We start from the raw sequence: 25,141 nt of genomic DNA, 5'->3' as shown, positions 1-25,141 counted from the left end.
TGTTTTTTTTTTCTTTGTTAAGAAATCTTTTTTTGGGGTCTGATGATGGTAAGAGTGTTTAGAAGGATAAAGAGTGCTTAGAATACTTAGAATACCTGCTCTCCTGAGCTGAACTGGGATATCTGTCCAGACAGATGGACCTCAGTTCTGTCAGTGCTATCACAACTAGAGAACTACTGGGTCTGATGCGCTGTTGCAGATTATGTGGACTCATACCATGGACTTGGAGGGCACTGCTGGCTTGAACATAATATGAGACTGTTTTGTCCTGGACGGGATTTATCAGCACTTCTCTTAGTCCTCAATTTTTTTCATACTTCTCTACAAATAGTTGTCTTTGTTACACGTTTAACTTCATATCTTTTCATCTTGCATTTAATCGCTTTTGACTTCCCTTTTTAATGTAATAGCAGCCAGCAAGTAATGACAGAAAAGCTGTGAATTTTCAAGGCATACTGCTTTTTTTTTCTCCTGTAAATCTATTCCTTATGATAAAAGAAACAGTATACCTTTGTTCTGCAATAAAGAACCTGTTAGCTTTTTGGGCTTCTATTAACTACAAGCTGCGAGACACTTTTTACAAATAGGATGGTCATTTGCAAGTGAAGTAGGGGACCTGCTGTATACACTTAGCCAGAGAAATCTCCTTTGTAATTTGTACAGTTGGATTCTAACTCTAAAAAGTTAAGAAATGAAGGGAAGAAAAAAAAGAGTATTTTAAGCACTTTGACAAAGGCAAAAATCTTGCAAGAGTAATAGAAAAAAAAGACTAACATTTCCCTTTGAACACATACTCTCCAAGGAGAGCTAAAAAAAAAAACAAAAAAAAAACCAACAAAACAAACTATATCAAGATTATGCCAATTATGATCAGTGTAGGAATGATGTGCTATCACTGCAGCAATCTGCCAAATTCCAGTGGCAGCATATAGTGCTATGTTAGCTGTCCAAGAGTAAAACATTTCTGCTATTTTATGGAGCATCTTAAGAACAGAGACATTATTAGATTTAGAAACAAAGGACTCAGGATTCTTTATAGAAATTAAAGGAATGTACTAGATTTATACATGTAAAAAAAAAAAGTTCAGCTATACAGTTTATGGTAAACTTCATTTGAATGGAATTTGTTAGCTGCTGTTAAGAAAAAGTGTTAATGAGACTTACAAATTAAGAAAAGAATATGTTTGTGTAAGGGAAGCCTATAACCATAGATGTATAGGTCTCTCTCTACTTTGCTGTTCTGTATTTGATTTCTCACCTAAAGCGTAAACAAGACATAAAACAGCACAGAAAGTCATAACACTGGGGCTTTCAGTATATATTTAGTAAACTGGAATGGTGTCACCTTCAGTGGCTCTTGAAAATCATTAGTAGGTGTCTCCCGGACTCTCTAGAGGTCTGTTTCACAAGATGTTTTAATCATTCCTACTCCTAATAGAAATTAGCACATCAAAGCAATGAAAAACCAATGAGAAGTAATTCTTCTTGTAGAAGTCCTCAGGTTCATGTTTTGTGCTTTTGTGAATATAAAAAGGTACAATTTCTGTAGAAGTATTATATAAACAGGACATGAAGTAACGAAGTTAAATTTTTCCTAGCTCCTAACAATTCTGTTAAAGATTTCTTCAGATTTTTTTTTTCAGACTGTCACAATCTCATGTTTCAAAGTACATACTTGCTCAAAACCAATATCAAACTGGCTTGTTAGCTTCATCTAGCTTCTCTTCAGTAGTTAAACCAAAAATAATCTCAACTAGGATTGAAACCCAGAAAGCCCAAATTGGTATTTCTCAGTGTCAATCTCTTACCGACATTGATAACCCAAAAATTAACAGATATTTAATGGCATCATCGTTTAATTCAGTCTCTAACAAGTGACCTGTCTATGCTACAGTGAAAGAGCTTGGAACCCCAGTATTTTGATTTTAGAAAGAGTTCCAGGATGAGCTAACACATTAAAATCAAGAAATGAGAGATAGTCAATTATAATCAACCACTTTACAATTCCACTCCATAAAATAGAGCTCCCAATAACTCCCCTTACCCAACTCCATAGCTGAAAGTCTTGTTAACACATCTCAAGGAAAAGGAGTTCCAGATCATTGGGCATTTTATGTCACTTTAATGTTTAGGGAGGCAGCTAAGGAAATATATTAGCTTATGCTTATGTTCTCTTATTCATAGTAGACAGTTTATGGGCTAAATGAAGGACCAAGTTTATTTTTAAATGCATACCTGCAATTTTATTTCTGAGTGATGAAGTATAATTAAATTAAGCTAAAAGATTAAATCACTATGCATTTAAACTTCAGGTTGAATCAACTGCCGAGATGCATTTGCTGACCTGTTTTGCCAAGTTAACTCTCAGCAGGGAAGAAGATTAACAAGGAGGAGAGGCTGTGAAAAAATTCATTCTTGGGCTTGGAGATTTTAAGATTATATTGGCCACTTGATTTTATGCAAAACATATACACACTCTGTGCAATTACATTTCAGAGAAAACTAAGCACGCAAAAAAAAAAATGATTAATATGTCATAAAGTTGTATGAAGATATCTAGTAGCACTTTTTCTTTAACTTAACACTCAGATTAGTCCATGGTAAAAATTGTCTCTGATAATATTGTCTGAACAAATTGAGATTAGCAGGGCTGATAAATGACATCTTTCTTACTCATTCTTTTGATGGAAAAACAAAGCAAAAAAAAAAAAAAAAAAAAGCAAAACAAAACAAGAAAACAACCAAAAAGCTGACAAGCCATAATTTTTTCTCCCCCTCTCATGAGAAGAAATGCAAGTTTGATGCCTCATGCCTATTTAGCAGTCATCTTTGCTATCGAGGCTGACATATGAATTAAAGAAAGAAATTTGTGTTTTGACTAACTTTTACTCCATGGCTAGATTGTGACAGATAGATAATAACTTAGATCAAAACAATATCTAACTCAAAGTTAAGCAATCTCATGGAAGATGACTGTATAAAGATCTAACTTCCCCGTGAGTGCAAACTGTCACAGCCCAGCATAGGTGTGAAAAGTTGGGAAGAGTACCCACATGGCTGACCCAGGACAACATCTGGTGCAACACACCGCACAGGGAGGACTCCTAAAAGTGCACTTTCTCTTCAACAGTGGGGAGAAAAACTACTATCTATGCTACTTAATCTGCAGTTTTCACAATTTTTTTTTGTTGCTGGTATAACAATAAACAAATTTAGAATAGCAATCAGAATCAGATTATCAAATCCTACAATCATTGCAAAGCTATGTTTACAATACCATTTTGCAATGGAGAGTATAACCTTCCACAGAACAACTTACAGTGAGGGCTCTTCAGAGGAGAAACGTCATTTAAGTTTACTTGTATCCCATTACTCATTGCTAGAGTAGTAGTACTTTTCTGTGTAAAGACTACCAATATTGCCTCTGAAGCCAGAGCTAAAAAGTTACAAGTCCTCTTTATCCTGCTTCTCTCATGCTCAATATAGCCTGCCATCTGAAAGCACATTCCAAAGCAAGCACCCTGCTGGAGAGCCCTTCCTTCTCCCTGAAACTGAACTTTCCTGGCCAAGGGCCACAGGAGGACTCCTCTACTCTGCATAAGGAGAGAACAAGAGTTGGTCAGGGCAATCACTGTCAGACCTGGGCTTCTCTAGCATCTAAAAGATGACAGCCTTTGGAAAGTAAATTTGGGTGGACATACTGGGCTGATTAATTCACAACTGTTAATCACAGTTTTGAAGACAGGGTCAGTTCCAAAACAGTACAAAACAGCCCTTAGATTGCCAATATAGTTACAAAGTATTATCTCACTGGCAGTGGTAGTGCCAAGTTATCAAAAAATTGAATTTAAGCCAGCAAGCTTCCAACACTCAAAACAACATTGTCTTTATTCTAACATAGTGCACCAGCATACAGTTGGCACAACAGAATATACAGCCCAGCATCACTTTATCTCTTTTCCACTTCCCAGTTACTCCTACACGTCTGAACCAACCCCAGATACCCAGTATCTATCAAACCCATACTTTGCGTCCTTCTTCTTTCTTCCCCCACTTCTTTCTTGCTTCTCTCTCTATACATAAAGGAATCCATTCAGAGTCTTGGACCTACAAATGACACCTGAAACTAGGCAGCTATTACACTACAATAAACTTCCAATATTCTGCCAGGTTACAGTTCTGGATGAAAATGAATGAACGAAGAGATACTAAGTTATTTGAGCTTTCTAGTTTCAGAAATGGAGCCAGATAATTTTATAGAACAGTTTGCCTTTTCCATAGAATTCCCAAATGACCAAGTATACAAGGAGAAGCTTGTTCCTTAATATACATTAATTACATTATCCACTTGGTTCTGAGTGTTTTTATAATGCCACCTCTAGAGAATTGTTATTTATGAATAGGTATCGTAGATAGAGACTTCTTTGAGTCAGTACCCAAATTACATTTCCAGTCTGCTATTATCTCACCTGTGGTGAATAACACAGAAAAGTTTGTGAAAATAAAGACCTACCTAATTAACTTAAAGCAAGGAAATAACGTGTGCTGCTATTTTTGGTGTTTAATGGGCAAAGTTAAGCAGAAGACTAATGCTAGGCAGGAAAAAAAAAATTAAAAAAAAAACCAACAAAACGATCTGTTTCCAGCCCTGGCCTTATTGACTGTACAGCCTCTTTCCCTTCTCACCACAGCCTTTTGCAAAGGGAATCCTATGGGGAACAGTTTGCAATGGTGTAAACCAAAAAAGAAATAAACATGCTCATGGATTGAATACAGCTAAACACCCAATAACTAACCTTCATCGTGGCACTTCCCAGCTTCTCTTCTGAACTGTGAAAATAAAAACTTTCAGTAGCTAATTCAGAATGAGTTTGTAAGATTAATTAATGTATGCAAAAGGAACTGAACAGACCCTAACCTTTCTAATTTCACGGTGTATAAAACAGAAGTAATGCAGATGATTATCTCACAAGAAGAAACTCAAGACCTGTTCTCCAGAAGCATTAGTAATTCCACAATATTTCTGCCAGAGAGACATTCTTGAAGATTACAACACCAAGATCAGAAAAATAGGAACTACATGCTCATCTGAAAGGTGGATCTCAACATAATTCTGCTTCTATTTCTATTCTATTTCCTTAAAACTTTCTTAGCTGCCTTATTCTATGATTCTTCCCCATGTAACAGGATGATATAATGCCAAAAACTGTATCAAAAGGAGGGAGTAAAACTCATCACTTCAGCTATGTTGCATTCCACACACTGGGACAAAGATATTTTGTAGAAAAAAGCCTATTTATTTTTCAGTGCAGAACTGAATGATTGTTTCAGTATGAATCTTCAAGCCTTTTAAAAAAGTTATTTAAAATAAAAGAATATCTATTAAAAACAAAATTAAACTGACAAGAAAAGCTTACACTAAGACTAAAAAGCACAAGTTCAAGTCAAAATCAACTCTGATCTGCTTAAATTAAAACTGACTGATATCACTGCTAAGTCCACATGATTAGAATATGGTTTTCATTGCCAAAACAAAGGAAGTACTATTCAAAACAGTAAGATCAATCCTGTTCATGAGCAAAACTTTGTTTTAAATACATAAATAGAAATATTTACTGAAGTTGAACCTACACTTTTTCCAACTTTCCTTTTTTTGTTTTCTCAATTTCATGCTACATTTTTAAGAACAAACTTGTCATTCATAACATGAAGAAAAACACATGTACTGATTTCTCTCCACCAAGCTTTTAAGTTATTCTTTTTTTATATATATATTATTATTTTAAAGTATACAAAGCTTCAGTGAACCATGACTGCAAATGTGAGACCTCGCCTGTCTGTGTGCTACACAGGTAGCAGCCATGATTGACAGAGGCTTCCAGTAATAACAGCGAAATATACAAATGAGTTAAGCAGAGATTCATCAAGAGAGCATTTGAATGTTAACTGTCCATTTCTTTATTTCCCTACCTTTTCTGTAGCAGAACATGAGCACTTTCAGAATTGGATATGTGACATTCTATAGTCTGTATATGCAGCTAGTGTTTACCCTTGCTAAACCTATATGACAGACATCTATGCAATGAAGACGAATTTCATGATAAATGTTGATTTGACTTCAGGAGCTTCCTGATTTTAGTCTGATGACATCCATCTCACAAGCATTTGGTTACCTAGGGTAACATTTAGTATATTGATGACAAGACATTTAATATACGAGCTTTCAAGGATCACTAGCTCATTAGAGGATTAATCACCCTTTACAGGCATCTATTTCTTCCCACTGACTCTAGAGGGAAGTAGAGGACCAAGCTACAATACATAATTATTAGATTAATCCTCCTACTTTAACCTGTCTATTTTTCTGCTTTATTTTGACGATAGTTGCAGAAGTATATTGATGTGTGACCCTGGATCTTCCAAAATTTTAATTGTTTTTCATTTCTGGTGGTTATTCATTATGTTTGGAGTCTTTTCAATGTTTTTACAATTGAACTGAGATGTCTTGAGTTGTGATCACAAAGACCCCAATGCATTCACCAGAGGTAGTATTTCATCTTGAAAATATAGAGAAATTTTTAAACAAAAACAAATCCCCTGCTTCTCTGAACCCCTTATGTCTCAACACAGCTACTACTTCAAAAATATGTCCCAACATCACCCTATGGTCTTTGGTGACTGTATTATAAAAGCAATAAACATTTGTCACTTTTACAATTGCATATGAATAATTATTTCCCCAATAATTACAGGTAATTATAAACGCCTGGTATGTCTATGCAAAATCTGGCATATTCTATATATTAAAAGTTACTAAGGTAATATGAGGTTCAACATTATTTATCATTTAACAAACACACTGTAAATATTCATGCAGCCTTTAGCTATACTGAACTATGAGTTCTGAACACTAAACATTTCATTACTTCTAATATTCAAGCTAGTTATTTATGTTGTGACAGTACGGAAGTTCCTGGAGGGCTTGATATTACACATTAACAAAATAAAATACAACAAGCTTCCTTTTTAAATCTGAAAATGTTTTTCTACAACTACTTAAGCATCCCTCAATTATCTCTTTTCTGTTGACTTTTACTTTCATTATTAAACAATTTGGAACAATTCTTCATTAGAGTTCTCTCAATATATTCTGGTTTATGAATCCCAAGAATCCATTCCATCCACAGACTAACATGATTGCTAGCAGACAACCAATGAAACCTTTTTCTTCCTCTCTCTCTCACTCCACCAAGCACTCCTTTTTGTCAAGATCATAAAGTTACTCATAGCAGAAAACTGTATTTGCAGCCAGTATGACACACTCACTGCTTTTAGCCTTGAAACACACTATTTTGCAAAGAGTCTGTAGATGTGCATAGGGGTCAAAAAGGAAAATGAGGTTGCAGTGCCAATCTCATTAGCTCCATCCTACTGACATTTTTTGTTCCTAGTATGGCCCTGAGGCAGCTTTTCTGAGGCTAGAGGAACCTTTGCTTCAGACAGCTGACCATCCTGCCATTCAGCTGCACACTGTGTGCACCAAGAGACATACTGCAGTATCTAAGAAGTTTCACTCAGATTTTCTTGCATTACCCTAATGAAAGAAAGCTCTTAAAAATATGAGTGAGCTTTACACACTTTTAACTTTACCTACTATTTTCTTAGCACATAAAATCATAAGACAGTGCTACTTGTCACATTTAGCTCTGAATATCCAGAGTTCAACCTCAAAACCAAGACATTAAAGTGAATTAATAAACAGAAGTATTAAACTCAATTTAATTCTTTAGTCTCTTGGACAAATTATGGGTATATTTTGAAGACTTCTGCTTCAGGTAACAAGTTGGGAAAGTTTATATTCTGATGTATACTCCTACAAAAACTTATAAAACTTAGCTTACAAAACTATAACTTTGAATAAAAACATGCAGTAACTTGCAGCTCTGTATTATATCATAAATTTAGGCTACATTTATCATTTCCAATAGTGCACTGAAGATCCAAGATGAGTAAGCATGAAATAACAAAAGATGAACAACATTCTGAAAAACAGTTTCCTAACAGCATGGTAAGGATATAACGGTTGTTTCATGTCATGTCAAAGTAAGAAGTTAAATAAGCTCTAGGGTTCTCCAGGAGCTTAGAGCATGGGCTCTTTGCTTACCTGTGGCAAAAGAACAGATTTCGTCTATGGAAAACATCTGCTTCCCTATTCCATTAACAGAAGCAAACTGGAACAGATCCTTCTGGCATCTGTGCAGCCATTTACTCCACCTAAATAAGCTATATTCCATTCAAAAACAATCTGTCTTTTAGAAACTACTCAGAGAACGTAGTTCAAATTATTTCAGTTTCTGAAGGCCTCCTAAGATCTTCAGTATTACATGCCAGTCTTTACAAAAATATAGTTGGCCCTGTTTCAAAAGAAGGCATGGACCACATAGCCTCCAGAGGTCCTTCCTCCTTTGTTATTCTGTGACTGGATGGAATAAGCCATCCTTTACAGTAATTCATCCCAAGTGGCAAATCAGAGCTTGACCTCACTTACAGACTCCTCCCTAAGAGCTCTTCCAATCTAAGAAAAAAGTGGTTAGCAAATATAAAGCACTCCACCACACCAGCTGTGATACACATGAGGCTTTCTCCAGGCATTGTTCTGATTTTGCTATTTAAAAAAGGAGTTAACTTGAATAGCAGAGCAATGATAAGGACATTATAAGAATTTGAAATTTATAGCTATTCATTTAAATAATAAATTTATAACTAAAGGAGTTGATACTCTCTCATTAACAGAAAACATACTCCAGAGTCTGATGGGATCACGTTTCCCTACCTGCTACCTGTTAAATTTACAGCTGACACTTTTTCAACCATCTCTGTTGACATCCCAATAGTAAACAAATCCCTGTGACCTACAAAGATTTAAAACGAGTATGAAGCATGGAAGTTAAAAACTCATTGAGACAATGTAGAGTTATTTGTCCACTCCAAAGGGATCTCCAGAATTTGGAATATAAGACATTTCTTTTTGCTATAAAAACATTTAATCCCAACCACAATGAACTACCATGTGTGTACCTGTAGTATGTATGTATAATTCACGTACACACCTTATAATTCACATTTTATAATTCACCTTCCAAAGCCTACAGATAATATCTCCATAGCAACTTGAAGTTGCTGTCACAATTTCCAACCCCACACCAAAAGTAAAATCAAAGAAGATTTACATTCTAGGAAAATAACTTGCAAAGTTGCCACTCTTAACTTTTCATCTCATACCAATGCTCTCCCAGATTGGTAACCCTATCTCCAACTGGTTTTCTTGGGACCTGTATCCAAGAGTGATTTACAAGAAAGGAAAATTGCACAAGTCTATACATGAATTCAAATAATGCCTCCTATCAACTCACAGAAATATGTATTACTTGGCAGCTTACGAGCAATGAATTCTTACCATCACATATCCCCAACAAGGTTACCATTCATATCAAAGCTGAGACTTCTAAGGCCACCTTAAACACTCAAGATGCTCACTTGACAAAATGCTTTACATATTTAAAAACTTAGCTCAAATTTTTAACCTCTCACAAATAAAGCAAAACTAGAGTTAAAATATAGGGTTTTGCAAGAAAATGCACAGAGAATGAGATGCAAAAAGTGATCAATAGAGCTAAAAGGAAAAAAAGGTTTCAATTCCTTATTTATAAAGACTCAAGCCTGCACCCTTAGAACTCAAAGGCATTTGCCTCAAGAAGAACCATGACAGTAGCCAAGAAAGGTCAGAGAGACTGAGGAAACATGCTGCTCCAGTAGGTATAAAATATTTCATGTTTCCTACAGCCAAAGGGAAAAAAAGGATACTACACAGATCAGAGACAAATGACAAAATGAAGTCTGCTCAGAGTAGTGAAAAAACAGCATCAGTGAGAGGCCCATCAGTCCCTTCTCACAGCTATCAGTCATAACAAGAATATAAGTAATAGCCTCACTGCAGCTGGAGCAAATGGAGGAGTGTGGGGTTATGGTTTTTTTTTTTTTTTTTTTGTTGTTGTTGTTGTTGTTGTTATTGTTTTTCCAGTTTTCACTTTTTTTTGGGCCCCAGGAAAACAAGACATCTGCAGAAATGAGACTTTCTTTCCCACCTTCTTTTCTTAAGCAGCTATTCTCAACTAGAGAACTTTCCAGATGCAGTCTTTAACCAGGACTCATTTCTTAAAAATTCTTTCACCTTTGCATTAAGCAGCAAGCAAATCCTTCAGAAACACATTAGAATTCTCAACTATTGTATTACAGTAAATGTGAACTACAAGAACAGAAGTTGCACGTAGTCTGCAGGGGATCTGCAAATGCATCTATACATGAATCCTAAATGTGCATCCACAGACCAAATCTTGCCATGTGCTCAGAAATGACTGCTTCTGATTTTCTCAGAAAGTTGACAAAATTAGAATTTGGGAACATGCTGTGTGGAGTTGGGAAATGAGCACAGGTCTCACCTGGTACTTTGGATTATCGTTGTCTTCAGTCTGAGATCATAAACAACATAAACAGGTAATGAATTTGGACATATTCAAAACAGAAGTGGTGAGAAATTGGGATTTTTTTTCTTTCCTGAACAGTTTTGTGCCCACTTTTTTCCATGTACTAATAAAAAAGATGACACTCTACACTGCAGATTAACATTCCCATCAGGAAAACTGTCCAGGAAAGGAGATTTTAGGGACATGCAATGGATTTCATGACAGCTACATCTGACTACGCCAAGACTGTCCAAAGCAGCTACTTTCACTATTTCTTGTGCTCCACAGACCTATCAGGTATAGGGGTGAAGTGTGCTTCAGAGCAGACTTCATAAAACAAGAAAATGTAAAAAAAAGCCACAAGTTCACAAAGCACAAAAGCTGGATCGCAGATCCTCGCTTCACAGCATCAAGCCATTAAAATTCTTGACAGCAACACACATTCCTGGCTTGCCAATGGCCCACTTTCTCGCAGCCTATTTTTGCTAAGAAAAACTTCTGAAAATCCTGAATATTAAACCTTTCTTCAAGCTATAATGATCACGGAGATTAGCTCTGATCAGCAGTTTTAGGCCATATGTAAATTTGATATCCCTAGGCATTGTAGCAAACCATGAAATACCCTTCTTTTTCCCATTGGCTAGCAGCAATGAGGAGACTGCTGTACTGCTACATTAATATTGGTCCACACCATCTACTTAGCATTCAACAGGTCTTAACTCCTAGTTCATGTTGGGGATTAGCCCACAGCTAAAATATACCAGATTTACAAGAGAAAACAGTTTAATCACTAAAAGCAGCTACAAACAAAAACCCACCTCATTTTGGTTCTTTTAATTTATTTTTTTAATCTGTTTTCCAGTTCTTTGGCCACTGCAGTCCAAGTAAACCTATTACAGCCACATGTAGGGAAATGGCAAAGTACAGAAGTCAGAAAAGATATTTTTCTTCCACTCTAGCACATGCAATTTAAAACCATCAAAGCAACCTGAAGGAATACAGAAGTATACCGGCCATGACAAAGTATAACATCTTTCATGTAAAAATGTATTTAATTGAGCCATGATAGGAATGACTGAACCCTTTCCCTGTTACAGCTGTGTTTAGTGCAGCCTCTCTCTCTCACTGGAGAATGTTTGAGAAAACGATCACTGCTTTTAACAGAAAATTTTATTCCTATTCATTTAGGAGAAAAAAATTATCAATATTCAGCAAACCACACAGAACAAAGTTTTCTTGACAGTTTCCCAAACCAGTGCATGGCTGGGGGTGGCACAGTCAGCAGCACTGAATGCCTCCGTGCAGGGACTTCTCCAAGAGAAGAAGCACACGCTGCTAATACTGTAACTGACATTTGAATCTAGATAGCAACTGAGGAAGACATTCTAAATTTTTCTGTCCTTCCACTACACTTACCAGTTCCTTTGTAATGGAAGTGACAGTTAAATTGTAAGCTAGGAACTAGGAAGGAAGGAAAACTAAAAGCTTTGTTTGCTTCCAGAATGATTCTTCCGTTTGAGTGGAAAAAAAAAAAGCCAAAAACGTTAAAACTTGATTCAATAGCAATGAAGCCTGAAGCTGATAATTTCTACCTTCAGTTCCTGAATACAGCTGTAGTAATGAGAAAATAAGAGCCCAAAGGATGGATAAACTACATTATCTTAACTAGCAAAGGCAAACCTTCGAAAAATGAAATTGGAAAGGGAAAGCAATACTATTAACATTTTTTTCCCTTGCTAAGAAAAAAGAGCTCAGTTTTTCAACTCTTTACTTATTTAGTAAGCCTGCAGCATATTCCAAACCTGCTGAAAGTGTAACCTCCTAAAATTAAACTGCCAAATAAGCAAGATCACAAGGAGCCCAACAGGCACTTCTATCTCTTTGTCTTATAATGATTTTGAGTGCTGTAGAATTTTTGTTAACAGAAACTACGATAGAGTTCAGCTTAAAAAAAAATCAAGAAGGAAAGGCTGTTTAAATTAAAAACTAAGAGTTCCCAAAGTAATGTTTGCAACCGTGTCCAAACAGTAATGTATGCAATTTCATGTTCCATTACACCGTCTGTTTAAAAATGCTGATGTGTCTCTATTACTTTTGTTTTCCATAACCATGGTCTTTCTCTGTTGCAGTTGGGCACTGAGCTCCTATACCAAATCCTGTTCCCAGATTTGGGGATCACTTATTTCATCTGTAAAAACACACTGACACAACAAGAATAAAGGTTCCAACCATTATAACTTTGTTAACCCCATCAAACTTCATTTGCACAACTAAAATTTGTTGAACTAACAATGTAATAAGTTGCTCCAACACAACGATTTGTAACACAAGAGTCATTTATTCACAATTGCAGCACAGACACTTCATACCTCAGTATTTCTTGCCTTTGATGTAAATAAATTCTGTCTTTTACAGTTATTCTTCATTTTTGTTATATGAGTACTAAAGTCTGGCCAGAAGTTACAGCAATTTGGAGGTATTCGCTCTCCAATAGTATGAATAGTCCTCACAAAATTAGTCATCTGAGAACTTTAAGATTTGCCAGATGAACATCTTGAATTGCTTTTATTTTGTTGCTGTTACTACTGCTACTGAGTGCAACAGAGATCCTGGCTACCAAGAACCTCGACACCATTTTATTCCTCTGTTTAAAGACGCAAACTCCCGTCTCTTCATGGAAGAATCTTAAGCAAGTTTAATTCAAACTGAGCAGCACGTTGTTTGCCTGTTTCAGGCTCAGCCTGGCTGTATTCCAGGGCTCTCAGAAACAGTCCAATCCTGTGAATGTTTACAATTCCTCTAAAGCATAGCACTTATACAGCCTGTGGGAGTAAGAACCTAATCTTGCATAGAGAAGAGAACTGTATATTGTTTAATAGTTTTATTTGCTGTTATATGCTACTGCATAAGTTTTATTTTAATATCGTGCAACCGCTGTGATTGCACTTTTATAATTGGTGCTCTACCCCAAAGGACAACTTTTTGAAGAGTAAAAGTGCTACCTAGGTGCTGAATCAGAGAATTTACTGCAAGAGCTTTTGGTAGAAATACTTAGTTATGAAGTTCCCCAGCAAAGGTTCTGCAGATGCTAAACAATTGAAACTACAACATCAATGACATTAATTAATGATTCATGCAATGTAATATGAAATAAAAAGAATGTAGTGAATTGAATTTCAGAACAAAAGTCCTGGGCAGAATCCAACTCAGAAGCTGTTGCCCTGTTTTTTTTCCTAATATTGTATTAACAGATGCAGGTTTACATTGTCCCCAAAACACCAGATCTTACTGACAGAAAAAACAAAGAGATCTTTTATTAACGCTTCCTTTAACCTAAGTCTCTCGTTCGCATCCCAAGCTCCTCAGATAAGCCACAGTAGCACAGCAGTCACGGCAAGAAATGACATATGGAGAGCATTCAAATGACATCTTCAGAAACAAAAAGAACTTTAAAGAGAATGTTTCTATAATTGCTGGGGTAAAGAAAATAAATTAATTTGAACAAACATTCTCAGTATCATGGAATTCACTCACTTGTAACGGTTTCAAAGCCCACAGGAGCTGTTTGCCACTATAGGTGATAAATTACAGCTTCACACAACAAATCAAGATAGCTTTGTGAGGAAAGTAGGTTTGACAAACTGAATTTGCAGGGTTGGGTTTTTGTTTGTCAGCACACCTCTTACAAACACCTAACCCATCTGGCAAAAATACACCTCACCTCTACCTGCGATATCAAGTATAATCTACTCTATCAAGACATAAAACAAGGAGGCCAAGAAATACTATTTGCCCATGTATTTAATAAGATGAACACCCTCAAATAGGCTGGAAGAAAAAACATAATCAACATTAATTGAAGAAGTAATCATACGACCCCATGGACAAAGCCTGCACTACATAAATGATTTCATTAACTAAAATAGATTTGACTTCTACAGGGTCTCTAAGTTTCAAAATCATGTTAAAAATAGATTACTCTGCCAGGGTTCCTAGAAATTCTTTCATGATTTAACAGATATTAAAACTAGAATTCGTTCTTCACTCTTAATACAATCAACATATTTTGATTCTCTTTCAGAGCTTCCACACAGGAAACTAAAACATTTAACCCAGCAATGCCCATTTTGTTTCTTTGTGGTACTACAGGTATTGCCACGATGGAGCATGGATACACTGCAAGCAAAAGAAAAGAACATTCTTGTTCCTGTCAGAAAACTTAAGATCCAGGCTCCTCATTTTGCACTGTCAAATATTTGCCTATAAAGGAAAGCCATTCATTTGGGCATTCTTCTGTACTGTTCCCAGGTTGATATAATAAAAACAAAAATTGTATTTGATAAGCAGTTAAGAAGGTTAGTGATAGGGGAGCATCTACAATTCACATGAGATCATGAGATCACAGTTACACTGGAAGGTGAGACTATGAGTTATGCTTTTTTTTTTTTTTTTTTTTTTTTTTTTTTTTTTTTTTTTATACTTACTACTTATCACAAACTACAGACAAAAAGAATTTGGAAGTTGACTTGCTGTGATGTGATAAAAGGGATCAAACACCTATTCCTGCAAAGCCCTGGTGGCAAAGCCATCCGACAGAAAGTGAAGTCAGATTACTGTGGCAGTAATTACGTACCACATCCAAGTAATTTATTAGGATGGTGCACACACTCAGCTAACAAATAACACGTATTTTTGACCAGCATTAGGGGATCAATCAACAGTTTCAGAACAAGATTCTAACAGAGGCTATCAACTAAAACCAGAGCTGGAATACTTCAAGAAGGAGCAGGTGTATCATAATGCTGTCAGATAAAGTTAGTGCAGTTGAAACCTACACAAACTATTCTATGGTTCTTATTTTTCATACACAGTGATTTGATTTGAAGTGTTACAGAGACATAATAATAGTAAGAATCAAAGCAAATGTTCTTTGCAGAAAAACGTGAAGAAAATTTATTGGAACTGTTACGATAATGAAATACGCAGCTTTGTTGCAATTCTGTTGCAACTGAAACATTTTGAAAGATTAGGTCAATTTTTATATGGAGAGAATCAGAAAAACAATTCAGTATTAAAAGCAACTATGTGAAATTGTTCCACTATGACATTTTCTTATCAATTGCTTTGAGATGACTTTGAAGTTGAATTAATTTAGATTCATTGGTGCAATGCTCTTCAAGGAGAACTTGAATACTTTTGCTTTTTGTGTAATCGAAAAACAGAGACAAATTTCAAACTCCTCAAAGATTTTTTCAAACAGACCATCATCTGTTATCTCAGTCATTCGTAAGTAGAAAATAGACAAAAATATATACATTGGCTTCAAACATGTCATTTCTAGCAACTGTTTTGATTACATACACACTTGATGTTCTGGAGTTGCCAAAAATAAAAGTAACAAATGTGGGGTTGGGTTTATTTTGTTTTGGATGGGAGGGATAAGGGGAATTTGCTTCACATATAATAGCATAATTATACTATGAATATTTATTTGAATAACTTGTACTATGCAATCAACTCATGACTTCTGTGTTTTCTTACTGCCCAGTCATTCTAAGGATAATTTTCATATCTCACAGCCAGCTGTACCAATGTACAATTGCCCTTTGACATCTTGGGACTACGTAGTGCAATTTAAATTTAAAGAGGTGTGAAATACAGGGAGAAAAATGAAAAGAAAAAAAGGAAAAGATGAACTTAAAGTTTAAAAACAGAATTTCTCCTTCTCTCTCTCTCATTTAAAGACATGATCCCATGGTATCTTTCAAATAATACTAGGAAAAATAATCAATTTAACCTTCAAGGCAATAAATAATCCTGCCATCCCACAATGGCGTGTTTTCCATTCAGCTACGCATCTCTTTCACAATAAAAGTAGTGTGAGCTTGTCTATTGGCTGGCCCTGTGTGCTAAGGCAGTCAAACCCTGCACTGACAATTTACAGGTCTTTTTCTGTTCAGCACTTGGAATAGTGGCCACACCATAGCATTACTGTCAAAGGAAATGATGCCCCATTGTTATAAAACCCAGTAACACAATTCCAAGATTTACACCCAGCTGAGAGCGAAGACAAGGAAGCAGGGATAGTGCTTCAGCTGCTGCACCTAGTGCCATCAGACTCCAAATCATATAATAAATACGTGGCACAGGATTGCAAGCTGCAAAGATTTAACACCTTTTTCACACACTCCAAAGGGTTTGAATGAAACACAGCTGTGTGGATGCTGACAAGCGCTGCCTAAAAGCACAACTTGCCATAGAGCCCGCAGGGCTGCTGGCCTACAGGTAGGCAATGGGAAGACAGCATCCAGAAGCAGCGATTCTGAATCAACACAAACCAAGTTTCTACACCACTAATCAAGTCTATCAAGAGGGCTGTGGCATCCTGCTCTCCAATCTTTCAATGAATTGATTTTACGGGTAAGATCATCTCATGTGTCTAAGCTACTCAAATCTTTTAAGTTCATCCTTCTCTGCTTATGTAAGGGGTACATCAGCAGATGAAAATCACACTGGGAACTTTATGAACGCACGTATATTCATCTGCAAAGAATTACAGATTGTATTACACAGACTGCTGAGACCTAGTTTGTCAGGTAACCAGAAAGGATCCCAGCCCTTAGAAAATAAACAAAAAGCAACCCACATTTATTCTTTAATTAAAAACCATTCTTATTTTTGTTTAATTAACCTAGGCTATAATGTAAAAAGAGCCCAAAGAGCCATCTTCGTTCTCATTTTTCTGTTCCTTGCAGTACACTACAGTGAATATTCTGTGTGAAATGTCCAGGATAAAGAGATCCTAATGTATTCATAGCCTTCAGCATCAGGTATGAATGCTGATCTGGCCACAAGACTAATTATTGATATACCATTGTGAGTAGAAGATGGAAGGGGAAAGCTCCTTTTAGCAGGAAGGACAGCGAGCAAACTAAACAGTTGTTCACTAAGGAGTTAGAAGAAATCTAAGTGAACTTTGTGCCCAGTGGTGAAGAAGGGGGGTGGCTCCCTATTTCTAGTCCTTGCAAACAGGCCAGCCATGGCAGCCTGCGCATGGTGATCTGGAGCCTTTTCTCAGTATTTCTGCAGGAAATCAAGAATAATTGAACCCTGGGGTGAAGTGCAGACTCCTGCGTACAGATGCTAATACCACATACTCAGTTTCAGTGAGCTGTTAATTACTACACTTGAGATTATTTAAATTTGCTCAATGTACATGTTAAGCCACATCGGCATGGGCACCACAACCTGTGTGTGACTAGGTAATACTTCAATTGCTTATCTCAAATTCTTCTAAAAAACATAGGAGGATTATATTTGATGTATAACCTTGGCTACTAAAATAAAGTAGTACATTTATAGATTCATGACATACCTTTTCACTATGGATATAAACAATAATTAGAAAATACCGAAACCCCAAGGGTCTACTAAAAGATCAAGTAAGTGTTTGAGAGTTTTGAGAGCTTGTATGTGTTGTCTCTGTAATACCTACATATTCCTTATATATAAAGATATGTGGTATGTATACAGATATAAGCACAAAGTATCCATAGTAATTTAAAGACATTTTACACTACGCAAACACGAGAACAAATTCCTATTCTTATATACAAAACAGCTATGCATAATTAGCCATGTGGCTTCCGTTTAGAAATTCAAAAGTTAGCATTACAGATGTGTCTAACCAGTTCATGTCCACTATATGTACTGGCTAGATTATGGAAAAGCTTTGAAGAACAATTTTGTTGAAATGCAGATGGTTGGTCCTAAGTAAGATTGCTAGAAGGCCGCGTTAAACAAGTTTTAAAAATATGCATGAAACTGCCTACGTTTGTACATAAAACATACAAGAGGCCATGCTGGGTTACACCAAAGCATTCCATCTCCCTCAGTAGATGATGAGGGAAAATACATTTGAATCGCCAAAGTCAGACCTCAGTATCCTTGTATTTCCTTTAACTTGGAGACTTCCTAGGCCGGGGTCTCATTAAATACCATCATCTGAATAACTAAGCCATCTGTGAAGTTTTTCTCCATAGATTTATCAAATTCTTTGAAAAGGTTTATACTTCTGTTTTCCACAACGGCTCACAGTAACGTTTCATAATTAAATTGACATTTGAGCTTTCAAATCTCTGATAAAAATTTCATTACTGCTGCAAGAGATATTGTTCTGCAGTAAGAAAGCACAATTCAACTATTAACTTGGAGGAAGTTTAGAGGTGGATTTGCTGAGACATTGCAGCTTCACAGCTCAGACCTGTATGTAATTTTAAGTTCTTTACTGCTGATTTTAGAAAAACTATGAATATTTTAGTATGAAATACAAACTCGTCTTTATATCCCTTTAGCAGCTAAATGGTAGAAACTGAAAATTAATTAATAGATGTCCAAAAAACAGTTGGAGCACCACCTAGAAGAGAGATTGCTCACAGTTTCAGAAAATCTGTTAGTCAAAGGTAAGGCCAGTGTGGTTCAAGGCTAAAAAATCTTTTCCAGAATATGCATCATTGAATTATTTTTGAGCTCTGCATTATATGCGGGATCTAAAACTAAATTGTATCTGTACAAGCTTTGCTCCTTTCTTCCTGCCCTCCCTTTTAACAAATAAAATTAAATGAATTAAAGAAAAAAACAAAACAGGTTGAAAATTCTTCCTGCTTGGAAGTAAATAGTAATCTGGATCAAGATAGTATAATAAATAATAAGCATAGAATAAGATACATACTTCCCCCATAGTTAGCAGACCATTCCCACCCAGTTGGGAACAAGACAGGGCTTTGCAAGCAAGCCATCAAGTATTAGTTTCTGGTATGATGAGCCTCCTCTAGTTAAAATTCACACCAAACACTTAAAATTACTTTCTAGTACTCAAATATGTCAATACTTCTGCGTCATAAAAAGTAATTCCACAACGCACAGCAGGGAAGCTGCTGTGCTGCTTTTTTTTGTTAAGCAGCATACTCCAAAGAGTTGATTGTAATTCCTGATATTAAAAGAAATATAAAAAGTAGTATTTGATTTTTTTTTTTAATACATTGTAAGCACAAAGCCGTTTTTTGTGATTGTCTTCAGTTTTTTTTTTTCCACTGTTTTAAGATCATCACTGATGTCAGCTGTACTTCAAGTACATGCTTTACTTAGAAGTATGATAGGATTTATCAAAATGTACATCTGTATTTTATTCTGATTATGGCCATGAATTCAATCTTCATTAAAATGGCTTTTAAAGTATTTCTCCCTGCACACTGTGCTGTACAAACAATTTTATTTGGTGAAATAATTTTGCGCTATGTTTTCATTCCTCCAACTCAGCAACTCAGATTTTCCATGGGGAACTCTGGAAATCATGTGGTCATAATTTAAAATTCAGCAAAGCACAAATAATAAGCATAATATGTATATATAACCTGCATTCCTCTTCAGACTTGCACCACAAAAAGTTCTTGTGCTAAAAAGGTGTGGATGTTGACAGCATTTATTTTTTAAGTGCTTTTTGGGTTTTGATACCCTGTACTGCCTCTCCCATGTAAACTTCTAGGAAGAGTATCTTTATTTTCAAAATGTGTGCACCATATGAAAAAACTGCACAAGGACACACATATGGTAACTTCTGTGACAAAAGAAAGATTCAAGTATGGAGAAGTACCATCTTAACACTGATGCAGACAGAATCAGAAGGCACTGGGAAGCTTCAGATGTTACTTTTACCTTGGATAAAAAGGTACTTATGCTTTATTATTCTCTTCTGATGGCTCTTTGTGAAAGCTCTTAAAAGCACCCCTGTAGTTTCTCCCATATTATTGGAATTACAGGTCTGAAGAAAGAAGTAGGTCTGGGGAGTTCACCAGATTCAATACAATATTAGTCATTTTAAAACTTTAGTGACCTTAACTCAAAGATCAGAAAGCATTTCAAGGAATGAAAAACCACGGTCCAGAAAACTCTAGCATAATATTTGAAATGCATCAAGAATGGCACTAGTGCATATGAGATCAGGATGTCTTACCTATCTTTGCCATATTACCAGTCCAGCATTCCTTTTTTGTAGCTTAACTTTCCAGATATCTTTTGATTATAATCTATCATACCCAACCTCATTTATATTCATTTACGTACTAAACTTCTTCTTGCTATTAGATTAAGTTTTAAAAAAAAAAATAAATCCTGTCATGTTACTCCCAATAAGAAGCTGCCAACTTCAGAACCAGGTTTCATTTAGCTGAATCATAGCCACGCACACTTGCAAAATTCACAGCTATCAATAATATTTACTCAGTGCATCAGTCCTTACCCCATACTTTAACAATCTGAACAATTTATGATACTGAACTTTCCTCTAGGCTACTATTCTTAATTCCATTTGCTTCTAAGGTCTTTAAGTGTCCATACATTTCCAGCAATTATTTATAGACATCTGGCAATCCTGGTCTGCAAAGCAGTGTGCTCACGCTATTGTTTGTCATGGAAAGCAAGTAGGTCTCATTTGTTTGTTTTTCTTTCATGCAATTCTTGAGCAATTTTTTTCCTGCAGTTAAGCTTTTGCTCTACTAGGCTTGCAGCATACTGTTATAAGGAACATAACATCAAGTAGGTTTAAAATAATTTCTGCTAAATGCTTACTCCAATTGAATTGAGTGCCACATTCATTCAACCAGCCTTCATTTTCCTATCTTTACTGAAACATATCCAAAAGTTTTCACCTGCTTATGTAATCAATAAGATGAGTCACACATGAACTTACTGAGGTAAGTCTGCAGTAGGGCATAGACCCAACAGCCAAGAAATGGCAGATTGATAGATAGAGATCAATAGGAAATAAACTGGGTCACAACTCAGAAAACAAAAAGGTGAGAAATTACAGGTGCAGTTAATACAAAACCCATTACAGACAATAAAAAAGCCATAAGTGTCACTGAATCAGGCTCAACTACTACTTCCCTGATATAATAATGTATGTTGAATTCAATCTCTTACAAGAGATGAGAGACTTCTGTACTCAAGGGGAAAAAAAGCAGGATTAAAAAAAAGCGTATTTCTCCAATGCTTTTGTTTTTAAATATATAGCCAATAACTTTGCAGCTTATGAGATAAGACCTTGCATTCAATCACAGACAGGGAGACAGACACGCAGTGCACAGTTCTACTCTCTGCAGAATGTAGAGAAATAGAATTTCCCATTAAGGTCTGTGGAGTGACATGGATTTCTTGCACCAAGATCAAGACTATTTTATAGTGCGGTTATAAAATTAGCGCTTACAAACACAACAGAGATACCTCTGGAGTGGAACACAACAGCTGCTTAACAACTGACAAAACTGCACAACAGCTGAGGACAAAGCAGAAGAGAACTAATTCAGCCTGCATCTGCAGGAAAACTTTAGCTAGGATGGTCATTTGTGCTCAAATTAACATCTGGAACAATATCTTATTTGATGATGAAATTCAGTACAAGTGAGTTTAATCAGAACATTTTCATTACAGACTTTAATTGTCAGTGTGCTTTTACTTGTTGCAAGCGTTCTATCAAATAGTGAAGTATGTCACTGTGGAATCCTTACAACAATACTAACATTTCACGATACCCTATTTACTCCTGTTATTTACCTTGCCTTGTACTACATAAACAAGTAAAAGTGGTCCTGCTTAAAACTGAACAGAAAGAAAAAGGTAGAATTCCCACTCTGTACAATAAGTTCTACATGCAATTTGATTTGAATCATAATCGCATTCAAGAGGTTGTCTGCACTGATTCCAGATACTAATCACAAATCTAAGCCACAGCTGTCATTCCCAAACTACACCATGTTAAGTTTGCCTTTTTTTTTTGTCAGAGATATTTAAAAATTATTATCTATTGTCCAGAACAGATTGCTCTTACCTTCTTAATCAGGAGAAGAATTTAATGAGTCATTATATCAGCAAAGAAGATCGCACAACATGGAAATAATGCATTTATCAACACAATTTCTCAAGGCTTATTTATAGAAATCACCACAAACTTACCTGTAGGGGATCCCTCCATGACATGACCAATATAGGGTCCTTCTTTGAACATCGGCCTGTTATCATTTTGGTCAATAACAGAAATATCTAGGCGGACTGGGCCATCGATGATTTTCCCACTTAAATCCGTTACTTCAACTTCCAGCTGTATAAACAAAAAGGAGAGGGGGAGAAGTTATTAGGTTCCTTATTACACCAAAGGATAAGAGAAAAATAGTTCCCATCAGTGGTGTGGTTACCAGATCCCACCAGGTACAGCACTTGCAGCCCACTATTTTGGACTGGGCTCAGAGCAGATTTTAAATCTAAGCAAAAGTGAAAGATACATGTACATTCATGTCAAGACACCCTCCAGTAGCTTGAAAATAGCTTACTGTCTGAAGATATATATCAATCCACACACAATGGAAAAAAACACAAGTTACTAAACCTCAGTTGTCATGGCAAACCATACTAAAACTTCTCACACATGATAGCAGAAAAGGTCAGTTTCGATTGCAGCAGCATTGCATATCTGCAATTCTCTCCTCACCATGACATCAGTAAAAACAGTAATAAGCATATCAGAGAGACAGCTATCATTCTCACCTATTCTACCCATCCCTAGATTCAACTCTTTAATGTAGTTAAGCCAGCCTGAAAGTGAACTTTGATATGGATGTTAAAACCACCCTTTTCCAGTCTTTCCATGAGACAGTGGTAGCAGCAGGGGCTGGAAGTCTCTGAGCATTTTTTATTCTATTAATTTATTCTTCACTGCCATGTCTTATACCTGTAAGTTATTTATATGTTAGTGATAAATTGTGTTAGGAAAGAGTTAGGTCAGAATTCTAATTCCTTATTAAAATAAGTGGTTATTATATCACATACCCATAATATGTTATAATTACACCCCACATTCATAGTTAAAATTTGTGGGGCGCGTGTAGGAGTATTCATGTTATGAATAAGATATTATAGACACTATTTGTAAATAGTGCCACAGGCCATTTTAGCATCTACTTACTCTGCTCATTCTCACTTATCTAGAAATTATTCTTGGAGGATTTTCTCAATGTTTTTTTTGTTTGTTTGGGTTGATTTGTTTTGTCTGTATATAGGGATTAACAGTTTTAAAGCTAAAATGTCCTCTGAAATGAAGACAACTGATTCACATGGCATTGGCACAGCTCAAGCTTCAAAGGGCACGTGCCCCCTCACTTTCCTGGGTTTGTTTAACACTGGACAGTGAAGTCAATGTAATAATCTCAGGACTGCATACAGTGTGATGGGGAATCAGGAAGAAAAATGCAGTGTTGTTACTGACCTACATTAAATCTAGATACAGTTTCAGATACAGTTAGGAATTGCTGACAAAAAGATTTATCTTAGTAAATGTTGACTCATCAGAACAATGTTAATTGCTTTGGGGAATGAAAGAACAGCAAGATTTTTCTGTGAAATTTGAGCAAATTCACTTTCTAAAGATAACACACTCTTAATCTCTCTCAAAATTAAGTAGCTATACTGCTCACTGGAAAGAACAAAGTTTAAAGTAACTATTTGCTTTCATAGAAACTGCTAGCGATCTAAAGCAAAGGCTGATCTACCATTTGTTGATTTGTCTTCCACAAGTTAAAGAAGAGAATAGGAGACCTTTACCAATAACCAAAATAGATCTACTCGACCATGGCAAACTCTATTAAGTCTGAGTCCCCCTGGCCAAAAAGATTCCGATAAGAGGTCCATGGAAACTGTTACACAATCTGCTTCATTTTGTTAATATGACAGAAGATTTTATTAGTCCCTGAACAATAACCTGTAGAACCCTAAGCGTTATGTAAAAAGAGCCAAAAGGTCACAGCACCTAATTAGGACCATCTGTCTTCACCTGACTGCTATATAGAAGAGGCATGTCTAGATCTTGCCTCCTCCTCTCCCACCTTCTCTCCAAATCCAACATCAGAACAACACCAAAGAACAGTAGAAAGTACACCTTATCATAAAATCCAAAGACATGCAAAGGAAAGAAGTATTTAAGAAAAAGATACTATTGGCAGAGAAAACAGGTGACTTTAAACAGGCTGTAAATAAAACCACATGAATAATTAGACTGCATCTAACTATTAGAAGAACAGTACATCAGTCTTTCAGTAAAGAAGAAAAGCCCATCTAGTTTTAATGTAAAACTGCACTGGTATACCAGAGTTACTGCACTCTTAATAGCAACAGACTGTAACTGAGCATACAGAAAGCATCTAAGCTCCTACCTGATTCCAACAACATAACTAAAGAGAAATGGTAAGCAAAGGTTTGGGCAAAATGACAAAAAAATAAATAAATCAGTAGATATACTTCTTATTCAGTCAGATTGACTACACTCCTCGTGTTTCAACTTTAAACTTATGGAATTACTTTCATAAAGTTACACCTATGTGAATCTAGCAGCCATATTTTCAGAAACACTGAAGACCAAACCTCAATTTCATTTCTGACAAAAGAATACCTACAAACTACAAAAGCTGGTCAGGGGTTTACAAGGACACCATATTTCTCACAACACACATCAGCACACCAGGATACAAAGTGGACTTCGACCACTGAAGTTCACAGAGCTGAGAAGCACAGAC

The 25,141-nt window shown here is 36.0% G+C and overlaps 1 protein-coding gene across 1 annotated transcript in view; it reads right to left on the bottom strand.

Annotated features, from left to right (window-relative positions):
- The window catches only part of CDH13 (cadherin 13), a 434,526-nt gene that overhangs the window by 161,660 nt on the left and 247,725 nt on the right, over nt 1–25,141 (bottom strand). The window contains exon 6 of the mRNA XM_042821675.1: nt 22,533–22,677. Coding sequence (XP_042677609.1) covers nt 22,533–22,677 — 145 coding nt within the window. The remainder of the gene's footprint in view (nt 1–22,532; nt 22,678–25,141) is intronic.

This window comes from Centrocercus urophasianus, unplaced genomic scaffold (genome assembly GCF_019232065.1).
Source record: "Centrocercus urophasianus isolate 14NV4802_14NV808 unplaced genomic scaffold, USGS_Curo_1.0 seq_2, whole genome shotgun sequence".
In the NCBI taxonomy this organism is placed as follows: Eukaryota; Metazoa; Chordata; class Aves; order Galliformes; family Phasianidae; genus Centrocercus; species Centrocercus urophasianus.
This window is presented reverse-complemented; position numbering and strand designations above follow the sequence as displayed.